This window comes from Myodes glareolus, chromosome 7, assembly GCF_982192425.1.
Source record: "Myodes glareolus chromosome 7, mMyoGla1.1, whole genome shotgun sequence".
Taxonomy (NCBI): Eukaryota; Metazoa; Chordata; class Mammalia; order Rodentia; family Cricetidae; genus Myodes; species Myodes glareolus.
Genome location: NC_142032.1, coordinates 73,142,290 through 73,154,522, shown reverse-complemented (window position 1 = coordinate 73,154,522; position 12,233 = coordinate 73,142,290). Strand labels below are relative to the sequence as shown.

Sequence of the window (12,233 nt, the reverse complement as noted above, 5' to 3'; positions counted from 1 at the left end):
GACAGTGAAGACAGACACAAGCACACACAGACACACAGACAGAAGCATGAAAACACTCACTCACACCTCCTTACTCCGGATGGCCATGTGTTTATTCAATAGCAGCAGAGATTCATCCTCCCTCCCTCCTTCCCTCCCTACCTCCTTCCCTTCCTCCCTCCTCTCTCCCTCCTTCTTCCCTCCCTATTCTTCTTCCTTCCTCTCTCCTTCTGCTCCTCCTTTTCTTCTTTCCCATGACCACCTATGATCCTGGTCACTTGCTAGGCCTAACTAGCACACACCAGACGGTTTCTAATGAGATGATGAGTATGGAATATTTTCGAAATGTTGAATCTGGGTTCAATGGCACACTCTTTTAATCCCAGCAGTTAGGAGGCAGAGGCATGCAGATCCCTATGAGTTTGAGGCAGAACAAGAGTTGAGTATGTCTTATCTAGAATGTTCCAGGTCAGCCGTGGCTCCATAGTGAGACCTTGTCTCAAAAGAGAGTTAAGGACTAAAATATACCCAAAGCTTTAATACTATTGATGAAAAGTAACTGGTGCCAGGCATGGTGCCAACCTCAGGAGGCTGAGGCAGGAGGATGAAAAATGAGAGGCTGTTCCAGACAATCTCAAGGGGCCCGGTGGGAAAGACTGGATAAATGTAAAGGAGAAAGCCTGACCTGCTGTAGTATCTGGGAGGAGGAGAGCCAGAGCAAAAGCCAAGCCGGAGTATGGACAAGAGAATGTTCCGGAGACCAGATGCATCAGAGGCTGAGTGTCCAACCACGGGCTCATGCTGCCCAGGCCTCTGGGTCCTGACTTTCTCATCTGTTACACATGAATGCTAATAATGGCAGAGTCTCTCCAAACCAGCTCAGAACAGGGACTGGACACTACTTAGACTCAAAGGGGGGCACACCAGGGACACTGCAGGAAGGCCAGCAGTACCGACCCCGAGAGCTCTGTCGTCTCTGGCAGCCTGACTCAGACCTCTGCTCAGTGCACTGTACACTGCCTCACGTGGTTGCTCATCTGTGAAGAGGACAAAGGACAGGGTCACCTGGGTATGTTCCAGGGCATTACCCAATGTCAGAGCACAGCAGGCTCTCTCTATAGACACCTGGAAATTAGTTAGGCTACTGTAAAATTACCCTGACCCAACAGTACCGTAGGCTTAGGTTCATGTGGTCTACTGAGCAGGGAGTCACCAATGGCTAAAGCAGAGAGTGGGCTGAATGACAGGTAGACTCACCAGGGGACCGCTGTGGGGACAGACCTGGCTTGCAATTAATGATGTTAGAGAAAAGTTATTGCTCCTGGCCAGGAAGAGTCAGGAATCAGTTTAAAACAACACAACAATAACACCAACAACAACCCTGCTATTTTAATTCTGGTAGAAACCAAATAAATACCTTCTTATAACCAAGCTTACCTTTAAAAGACAAAAACCAGGGTCAGGCCTTTAATCCCAGTGCTTCCGAGACAGAAGTATGCAGATTTTGTGAATTTAAGGCCAGTCTGGTCCGCGTAAGGCCAGCCATGGTTACATGGAGTGGCAATGCCCTACCAAAAAAAAAAAAAAGGAGTTAAAAAACAGTGTAAGCTTTCCACCTGCTAGCCGCCATCATGGACAGGAGTCACCCTGCAACCATCCAGCTGGCCAGGGTAACCAAAGTGCTGGGCAGGACCAGTTCGCAGGGACAGTGCACGCAGGTACATGTGGAATTTATGGATGACACCACTCTGTCACCCAAAATGTCAAAGGTACCATTCGAGAGGGAGATGTGCTCACCCCATTGGAGTCGGAGAGGGAGGCTCAGAGGTTGCGCTGACCTTCGTGCTGGGTCCTGAGTATCCACCACTTGGCCCACGGTGACCTGGGACTGTTAAATGTGAAAACATTTGTATTTTTTTAAAGAACGTAAAATTAAGAAAAATGATCCTAAAGATCTTCTCAAATGAGGAAAAACAGGTAATGAAAATAAGAATAGGAAAACTTTTAAGTAGGAAAAATTGTTGTAAAAAAATCAGTTCAAGAAGTGTTAGAAACAGTAGAGTACCGGGAAGTGTAGTAGAATTTATATGTAAGCTGTCACTTCCTTAACAAAAATTCGACATTTACTACAGATGGCTAGAGAATCATAATGAAGTTTACTGACCGACAGACTTGTGTGCATGAAAACCTCACCCAAGCCCGTGGCATTCATATATCCAGAGTCTGGAATGTTCAGGTGAAAGTTTTCCGTCCCAAGCCCCCCTTCCATGAAGTTGCCTCAGTTCAGACTCCACCCCCAAGAAAGCCTCCCAAATGATGACCCCCCCCCCAGAAACGCTCAAGAGTACTCCCACTGGGTACTGGAATCTGGGGGGCTGGAAAGCTGTCTGGGAGTATTTGCATCCATTAAACCTGAGCTTTTTCTAATTTGGTTTGATTTGATTCTGATTTGGATTATTGCATCGGCAGAGAGGCTTATTGGGGTGCAGGAACTTTGCAAAACTGTCAATGGAAATTAACACAGAACTGACAGAAAGGGGAATTTTAAGATCAAGTGCATCTCAAGGCAGAAGCTTAAGGAAATGGATCCCAGAGCACCTGGTCCTTTCCTGGTGGCATCCCTGCTCTGGCTGCAAATTCAGATTTCCAGTCTCTGCTGTGCCTGGGGAGTGGTGGGTTTGGAGCAAGACCCAGGAGGTTTCCACGGAACCTGGGTTGGCTGTGTTCAGGGTCCCTGCAGGACTCTAACATGGTGGATACATCTCAGCTTGCTACAGGAGGGACATCAGAGGATCTGGAGCAAAGCTGGGGAAGGGGAAGCCTAAGAGAAGCCCCATTCAAAGCATGTCTGTGGAGCAGCAAGACGGTGAGTTCTCATCAGACAAGGCCTGTGGGTGGCCTGCAGAAAGAGGGCCAAGGGAGTAAGGGTACCTGGAGGTGGAAGGACACCAAAGCCCCTGGGGATGGACAGTCCAAACACAGTAGGATGAGCGGTCACTTATCCTGAGCCATAAAAATACCCCAGTGCTATGTATGCCTAACAAGACAGAGACTGCCAGAACCTTTTCTGCTTCTATGGTTCTTGCACATTAGTGACAGAATTCTTAAATGTTGGACTACATGGGAATCACTCAAGACTGTTCTAGAACTTGTTGAAACATGCAAAGTCTTGGGCCTTACTCCCAGTCAGGGTGTACCCCAGAACCTTCAATCTCTCTCAGAGATGGGAACCAGGACTGCCCTGCTCTGTGGTGACTGGGAAGAGGAGAGATAGCAGGAGAGCGTTCCGCTCCTCCCCTGCCACAGCTCTCCCTCAGTAGTTTTGGGAATGCAGAATAGTTCTCATCTGCCTAATTACTGGTTCATAAAATGGAAATAATGAGAGCCCCTAAGTACCCCCCTGCTGTGCCAGGCACTTCACCGGCCTCTGCCTCATGATCAGCCTCCAAGGCATGCACTGCTTTTTTTGCAGAAGAAGAAAAGAGAAGCTAAGTGGCCCACATAGACTGATTTGCATAGTTAGTGACTGACCAAGTCAAGCCCGACCTTGGGTGGGTTTCTATTCACTGTCTTAGCAAAGCTTACTGCCCCCTGAGAACACTGGGACAGGCAGTAGGCACCCAGCAAAGTGCCGGCAGGCAAAAATGTGAGTGCCAAGTGACAGTGAAGGGCAGCCCTGTCCCTGTGCAGCAGAACGCAGTCCCCAAGCATTTGTTTTTGCCTGCCATCTCTCACCCGACACCACAGGGCACAGTAGAAATGACCTAAGAATCCAAGTTCTTAGACTGAAATATCAGGTGGTCAGAGGTGGGTAGTTTCTGTCTTCATAGATGAAGATTATCTTGCTGGAGCAGGTAGAAGTGGGGGCACATATGGAAAAAGGGATCGCCAAGAACAAAGCGAAACCTCATGGCTTCGCAAAAGAGCATCCAGGGAGCTCTATGGAGTCCCGTTCTGGTCCTCATTAGTCAGTGCTCTACCACCAGGAAGCTGTTGTTCCTGTCATCTTTTCCTCCCTGGTACAATGGGAATAATAGGACCCTACAAGGAATCTGGGAGCCTTGTAAAGATGTCCGTGTAAGGGGTTTTAGCCATGTGCTGGGAACGCAGGTGGTACTCCTGGGAAGTCGACTCACTATTCGCCGACACTCAGGTGGTGGTGTGGACTACCTTTCTCCCGAAGACTGGCTTCCCGTGCAGCTTGTGGAAGGTTCTAACAGGTGTTCTGGCCGAGTGGAGGTGTATTTTGAAGGCGTGTGGGGCACAGTGTGTGACGACCTGTGGGACGAGAAGGAAGCACAGGTCGTGTGCCAGCAGCTGGGCTGCGGGGTCGCCGTGTCCACCCAGGGAGAGGCCCCCTTCGGCCAGGGCTCTGGCCCCATTCTTCTGGATGATGTGCAGTGCTCTGGGCCTGAGGTCTCCCTGGGCCAGTGTTCTCACGCTGGCTGGTTCATCCACAACTGTGGGCACGAGGAAGACGTTGGCGTCGTCTGCTCCGGTAAATCACTTCCCATCTTCCCCAAAGAGTTGATTTTTCACTTTAGCCAATCATTCTCCTTTCTCCCCGACCCAAAGAAAACTCTTATAACATACTGTCTTGTGGGATCAAAAGTCTTGTCTGCTCATGGTCCCAGGCACCTTCCAGAATGCCACTTGTGTGGAATCTCTCCTTCATGGGGTTTGAGAAGTAGCCGAATGTGGATCTCTTATTCTACCCGAGTCCTCCGGCATCCCCTTAGGTAGCACTAGAGTGACAGACTGGAAAAGGAAACTCACAGGCCAGCTGCAAGGTTATGTGATTTGTGGGTCCTAGCATGAGATCTACGAGCAATTTCTAGATAGGGTCAGCAGAGCAGCTGCAAAGGGTGGGCCCCTGCTAATTATGGGCCCTGTGGAATTGCGGGGAGGCTCCCCTAGGTGGCCCTCTACTGGTCCTCTCCCCACACTCATCTCTCTGTGCTTGGTGTGACACTGACTATCTTTGAATCTTTTTCTAACTAAATGGGAGCGATCATTGGGATGGTAATCATGGTGGCCCAGTGTCCTGCCCTATATCCTGAGAGCCAGACTGTCAATAACATGGTCTCTAAAATTCTGCTTTTGGGGAAATCAAGCTCCCAGAGACAGAGTAGTTCTGGCCCTGGTAAAGCAGCTGTAGATGCTAGAACAAGACGTAGAGTTGGGTGGAAGAGAAAAGAAAGCCCCCTCCTTGCTCTCCAGTTGTTACCTGGTGAACCAGACAGATACTCCTCTCCAAGTTTCCTCTGCTCACATTTCAAGGTTCAGCCTTCTAGGAAGCAGGAACTAAGGCTTCATCCCCTGGCCAAAAGCTAAGTATTCATCTCACAAGCCTTTTCTGTGGAAGGCTTGGGCCATCTAACAGGGAACAAAATCTCTCTGACTCCATGGGATGAGTTAATGGCCGCCTTGCACATGCCCACTGCCATTGGAAAGCAGCATGTCTCATTCCTGGTGACTGCTGATGTCATGAGCTCTGTCATGGCCAGGGTCTTTCCCACTGCAGGAAGTACAGAGGAATTCTGGCCCATGAAACTGCAGTTCCTAAGGTATCTCTCCAGCCTGCAGGAGAAAGTTCCTCTGATTATCCTTATTCTGAGACCTGCTTTAAGGTTGAACGGGGGCACCCGCTTCTAAGAGCATTTCCAGTGAGCCCACAGTCCTGTCACTAGGGGGCAGAATTCACGCTGGCCTCGTGTGGGTGGCTCTGAGCAGCCTGGGTGGGCAGAAGGGGGACTTTGTTGCTCTCCCAGGCTACAGTTCTTGGACCAGGTACCCTGAGAGGGCGGGGCTGATAGCAGTCTAGCTAGCCAATTAGCATAAGCATAAACCTTGCTTTGGGGGACTTAAAAGCCCTTCTCAAGTATATCCTTTTGTGGTTGTTCCCAGCTGGAGTTGATTTTGTGCCCTAGGAAGCAAATTTGATTGTCACACAGGGGTGGCCGGGGGGATGCCTCTGGTGTCTGTGGTAGCCTCCAGGGACGCTGTTAAATCTCATACAAGGCACAGATGACTCTCCACTGCAAATTGTTCCAGCACCAGCTACCAATAGCACAGAAACTTTCGAATTGAGCAGGTACAGGTGGAGCTATTGACGTCAGCAACTAATCATAAATTAATAATGCATTGAAAGTTGATTGGTTAATAGTTACTTTCACAGTGGCAGGAAATTGTCTGCAACTCCTTATCCAAGTATTCTCCTGGGCCCAGCATTTTCCAATAATTTCATCTGATTTTTTCTCAGTGTTCTGCCTGCATGCATGTCAGCATGCCAGAAGAGGGCACCAGCTCTCATTATTGTAAATGGTTGTGAGCCACCATGTGCTTGCTGTGGAAGAGCAGCCAGTGCTCTTAACCTCTGAGCCATCTCTCCAGCCCCATCTGCTTTTCTTTTCTACTGATTGAAGTTGATTTGTAAATGTGCTATTTTGGTGAATCTGTTGAATTAGAATTGAATCATAGCTTGCCTAGTACGATTCCTAGTAACAAATGCCGGACTGGTTTTGCCTAAGAGACTGCCTCAAAGCATAAATCCTCTGTGCTCATGTGACACTTTGCGATTCTGTAAGCACTTTACACCCATCTTCCACCCCATTCTTATCATTCAGGTGGGTTTACTTTATTGTTCTTGTTTAGAAAACAAAGAACCAAAATTAAGGAGCAAAATTAAGTCAAGGTCAAGAGGAATGCCTTCTTGACCAATAGCATGCATTTGGACCTGAGGTAGCCATATACAATTCCCACTAAATGTGCAAAGGTGCCCTGAATCTTAGCAAAATGTATGAGCATCCACAGTGGTCAGCGTTGCTCTGCTAGTAGTCTCATCCGTAGCATCTGCTCAGCCACCAGAACATGCGCACACCCTTGACAAGATCCCCAGGTACAGGGAGAAACCCCACTCAACCCGCACACCCTAGCTGAGCTGCCCTGGTTAATCTAAAGCAAAGCCTTCATCATCAGAGCCCTCCCATTCCTTAAGTGCCCAGCCTCTCCTGACACAGGCAGAAAGACAAAGAATGCTAATGGGGGTGGGGGGAGTAGTTGACTTATCAGCGAGAGAACAAATTCTGACCAGAAAATCAGCTGTCTGCTCAAACATCAGGGCCCCAGGGTTGCCTGCCTTTAGCAGAGACTCTGGAATCTCATTTGCTTTCAAAGTCTAAATGATACCAAAGTTGTCTTTATTTTAATATGAAACAGCATTTGAGATATTCAGTACCTGGTAGCATAAATCCCTTAAGAAAATGTGCCTATTTAACCTGTGGCCACCCAGCTCCAACCCCAAGCTGAGAAGCTAGGCAAACCAACCCTCACTGAAAGACCTGGGCAAACCCTGCACACAGTTCACACTGACATCCCCGACAAACACTGAACAAAGGCAAATGAACTCTCCTTTCTAGATAGCATCGGCTTTTCTGAACTAGCCCCGTGTAACTAAGTCTAGGCTGAACTTTCCACTGGGGACAGGATACCAGGGCAGCAGAAAGCCATTCAGCAAGGCAGAACACCGCAGAGTTTATCCTTTCCCATAGACTCACCTTGTGTTCTACCTTCTTTTCTTCCTTGTAGAATCTGAAAACATTCCCACAGAAAATGAAACTTCGAGAGATTTTGGTAAGAGCAAAGACCTTAGCATGTTTTTAATAGAGCACCCACAAACTCCCCCAGGCATCTGATTGCATTTGCTACCATAACCCACGTGGGAGGCCGGGGAGGGCAGAAGACAAACATAAGGACCCGCCAAAGGCAAGGAAAATGAAGAGGTTCCTTGGCTTTAACCACACAGGTACTATCTCATCCCCAAGCTGCGTTGTTCCCGTTGCCCAAACGTATTTCAGAGAATTCTGGAGGAGACAATGAATCTGGGTTGGCAAATTTTAACTCTAAGATGCAACTGAGCTCAGACTGACTAAGGAGAGTTCTAACTTCAGACACACGAAGGCAGAGAGGGGAGTCCCAAGGACAGCGTGTGCCTTCAATTCCTCCACCACATGCTAGCGACGGAAAGAGGAAAGCCTTGCTTATCCAACAAGCAAGTCTCTTGATGTCCTCCTTTGTAATGACCACAGGAGTGCTCTTTTCTGTGCCTTGGACCCTGTTGCCTTCTGGAAGCCAATGTCTTTGTGCACATAGCCCAATTAGTAAATGACTGACTCTGAGCTGCGTGAACTCAGAATCAGTTTTTACCGATCAGATCCTACTGCACACACACCTCCTTCCCGCATGCCATCATGGTGCCAGCTAATGTCTACTCTGTGAGATGCCACGCACACAGTGTCCTTGGGTGGGCTCTTTTGCGTGGAAGTGACTCCTGTTTATTTATCTTTGCTCTTAGATGCTGAACTCTTAACACCATTTCCTGGTGGTGAGTCATGGTTTCCTAGCCATTTGTGGGATGTGATCTGGCAAGGTTTTCTAACTAGTGGGTAAATCTTTAGCCATACAAATCTTACTGAACAGAATGAAGTCACCAAAGACTCTCTATGCATTCACCCCATTAATAACACGCTATAGACTTTGTTTAGATTCTTTTGTTTTTCTTACTGTGTTAGAGAACGTTCTACCCACTTCATAGGTGTTCTTGGTACAACTCCTTCCTACTCCTCTCCAAGCCTTGAGACCATTGTCACTTAAAAAAGACATCTCCATCCCAACTATCCATTATCCACTCTCAAACCATTATGAACACCACCACCACCATCACCTTTGCTTCCTGGCACTTGGCATTCTTGCAGATCTCCATTTAATTCTAGATTAAAATGGCTCACTTTAGAGAAGTGGTAGTTATTGCCGCTGGGATACCTTAAGGATTAAATGTGCTAGATACTTCTCCCAGCTCTTCCTGAGTCCCAACTCAGTGGGAATGGGGCAGAATTCACCTCTGTTGCTAGATTATGACCTTTGTGCTAAGAAGGATCAGGCCCATCCTGTTAGTGATAGGATCGCCTGTGCCATCTGCTCAAATGTGTTGTATAGTGAGGGCGTGTGGTGTAATTAGGGAAACTGATCCAAGTGGAGTAGCTCCCTCCCAGCGACGCTTTCGTATCTTTAAGACTGGCCACAGCTGCAGCTCGCCAATGGGTCAGGAAGATGCTCTGGGCGAGTAGAAGTTTTCTACCATGGCCAGTGGGGCAGGGTTTGTGATGACCAATGGGACCTGCGTGAGGCCCACGTGGTGTGCCGACAGCTGAACTGTGGGCATGCCCTCGAAGCCCCCGTTGAGGCACGGTTTGGTGATGGCCCAGGCGAGTTTCTGCTGGATGAGATGGGCTGTACTGGGACTGAAAGTTTTTTGGGACAGTGCCCGCATGCTGGCTGGCACCTACATAACTGTGGTCCCGGAGAAGATGCCAGTGTCATCTGTGAAGGTAAGAGCCACCTCTCCCTCCAACAGTGCACATCTTTTCAAGATTGCAACCACACTAATCCCTTTGGAACTTTTAGTTTTGGCTGTGAGTCTAGCCTTTAACAGCTGAGCCATCTCTCCAGCCCAAGGAACCTTTATATCCACATCTGCAGCCACAGATTGACCCTGCTGCGTGGGTAGGCCAGACATAAAGAGGCACAGGTAGAGTAAAGGGCTCAGGCCTTGAGCTCAGGATTTTCAGACACTAGATGTCGAAGTGGATTTTACACAGAAAACATAGTGACAGACATGAGAAGTTTCATTGTAAGGATTCAAAGACATCCCATAAAGGGATAACCTGACCCACCAGTGAGGTGACTCATTCAAGGGCCCTGTATAGAATGAAGATAAGTTTTTCCCATTAATACTCGCAAGACAAACCAAGCCCAGCGGTGCACAGCATTGTGGCAGCTGAGGGCGGAGGATAGCTAAAGTTCAAGGCCAGCACACGTGACATAGTGCATTTCAGGCTAGATTGGTTCACACGGGAGTGGGGAGGGGGAGGAATCTTGTCTCAAAAAAAAAAATAGAGTTGGTGAGATATCTCAGTTAGTAAAGGGATTGCCATGTAAGCGTGTGGACCTGAACTTGATCCCAAGATCCCATGTAAAAAAACCAGGAGCAGTGGCATGTGCTCACTGGCCAGACCCTGGCCTAGAAAACAAGGTGGATGGGAGCTGAGCTCTGCCCCCAACACATGTGCCTCTGTACACACACACACACACACACACACATACACACACACACACACAAATACAATTGTGACCTAGAATAGCTTTAGTTTGTCCTGTTGATTTTGAGTTCACAGGAAAGGATCGGTACTTACAAATCTTTGAGGAAGTAGAGAGTATCGAGGTCAGTGTGGGGGCTGGGCTTCCCCTCCCAGCCTTGCGGACATTTGGGTCAGTCTTGGTGGTGGGTGGGCTGCCCTGGGCTTTGGGGCTGTTTTATAGCATTCCTGGTCTCTACTCGCCCACAACTGTGGTAACCTCAATGTGGTTGTGACAGCAAAGACATCTAATATGTCACTTTGCAAAGCAAATTGCCCCTAGCTTAGAAGCACTGGTCTAGAGATGCAACATGACTCTAGATTTCCACCTATCACGGGACTAATTTTCGGCACATTATCAATGCCAAGATACATCTGTATACCAAATGGGAGGGGACTCTGGTTTATTGTTAAAGGATTAAGGGGGAGTGGTCATCTGTTGGTGTATTCCAGTGGCCACACTGTCTGCATTCCTGAGCCACTGAGATGTTACCCAGGGCTGGAGAGGTGACTCAGCAGTTAAGAACATGTACTGCCCTTATAGAAATCCAAGTTCACTTCCCGGCACCCATGTTGGGAGGCTCACAAAGGTATCTAACTTCAGGTCCAGGGATTCTAGCAGCCTCTTCTGGCCTCCACGGGCACTGTACCCACATGCATATACTAATACACACACACAAAATTAAACATAGAAAAACTGGAAAGATAGCTCAGTGGTTAAGAGCCCTTGCTGCCTTTGCAGAGGATTTGGGCGCTGTTCCCAGCACCCACATGACAGCTTACAACCATCTTATTTCAGAGGGTCCTGCACCCTCTTCGGACCTCTTGTGGGCACCAGGCATTCATGCAGCGCAATGCATATACACAGTCAAATAACTCATACATATAAAATGAAAAGAAAGGGATATTTTTAAAATAAACAAAATTTAAAAATAAACTTTAAAATATTCCTGATGTTAAGTAGAAAATGTTTGTGGCTCTTGGCTCGCTTTATTCCTTCTAAATAATTAGCTTCACTTTTGTGCCAGTTATTCAAGTCTGATTTAGTCTGTAATATTTTTCATCTTCCCAAGGGCTGTGCGGTTAAAGCAAAATCATTCCTCCCCCATTGAGAAGGTGGGGTGATTCCTTAAATGGTTCATAGGACCATTTAATGACTGTTCTTCTGAACTCTGTGAGGCAAATAGCTGGGGAAGGAATCTGACCTAACTGTCATTAGCTCTTTTCTGTTCCAACAGTCGCTTAATTCTCAACCCCTCTCCCTGCAGGGAATGGCCAGGAGCCACTGGTGGGGCCCCAAGGTAGGAGGTATTTTCATGTTGAAACTCTTCTCTTCATTCTCATTTGATTCTGACTTCTTAACCCTTGCTGGGCCAGATTTGGAGAGGACATGCTGTATATTCTGTACTCAGCCAGCCCTCTCTCAGGAGTTTGGCAGCAGCAGGTTTAGGTTCCATTTCTGCCACTTCATTAGTGCCAGTGGTCATAACAGGCCATGTATGACCTTCTGAGAGAGGAGACAAAACACCTACCTCACAGTGAGTCTCAGTTGAAGGTCACAGACTTGGAATGGTGACAAGTGCCATCACCACTGAAGCGTGTGACAGTTCTGGGTGGGAGCTTCACCCTCAGGCTTATTTGAGTCTTTAGTTCAGAGGTCAGAACTCTTCTGGGAACATTTAAGTTTCACAGGCCAAATGACGTCACGGTGTTGAGTAAATAGCTGGGGCCAACATGAAACTAAACACAGGCAGTCATGAAGCCATGGATCTGTCTATTTCCACATAAAATTTCCCTTGCAGAATCAGGTTCTGGAGCTGGGTGACAGTTCAGTTGGTGTAAACTTCTCCTGCACAAGCATGAAGTCCTAGCACTCACATAAAAAAAAAAAGTTGGGCTTGGTGGTGGGTGCCTGGAACCCCAGAGCCAAGAGGTCAGAGATAGACAGATCTCTAACTCATTGGCCAGTCAGAGTCAGCCTAGTTGAGCTGATGAGCTTCGGCTTCAGTGGGAGAGCCTGAGTCAATAGAACCAAAAAGATGGAGAGGGATGGATGATGGA

The 12,233-nt window shown here is 47.9% G+C and overlaps 1 protein-coding gene and 1 pseudogene across 1 annotated transcript in view; both read left to right on the top strand.

Annotated features, from left to right (window-relative positions):
* Nucleotides 1–1,610: 1,610 nt before the first annotated feature.
* LOC125413610 (small ribosomal subunit protein eS28 pseudogene) lies at nucleotides 1,611–1,816 on the top strand (annotated as a pseudogene).
* Nucleotides 1,817–3,888: 2,072 nt separating this feature from the next.
* Nucleotides 3,889–12,233, top strand: part of LOC125413694 (scavenger receptor cysteine-rich domain-containing protein DMBT1) — a 104,791-nt gene continuing 96,446 nt past the window's right edge. The window contains exons 1-3 of the mRNA XM_087908694.1: nucleotides 3,889–4,477; nucleotides 9,051–9,365; nucleotides 11,441–11,473. Of these exons, the coding sequence (XP_087764820.1) occupies nucleotides 3,889–4,477; nucleotides 9,051–9,365; nucleotides 11,441–11,473 (937 nt within the window). The remainder of the gene's footprint in view (nucleotides 4,478–9,050; nucleotides 9,366–11,440; nucleotides 11,474–12,233) is intronic.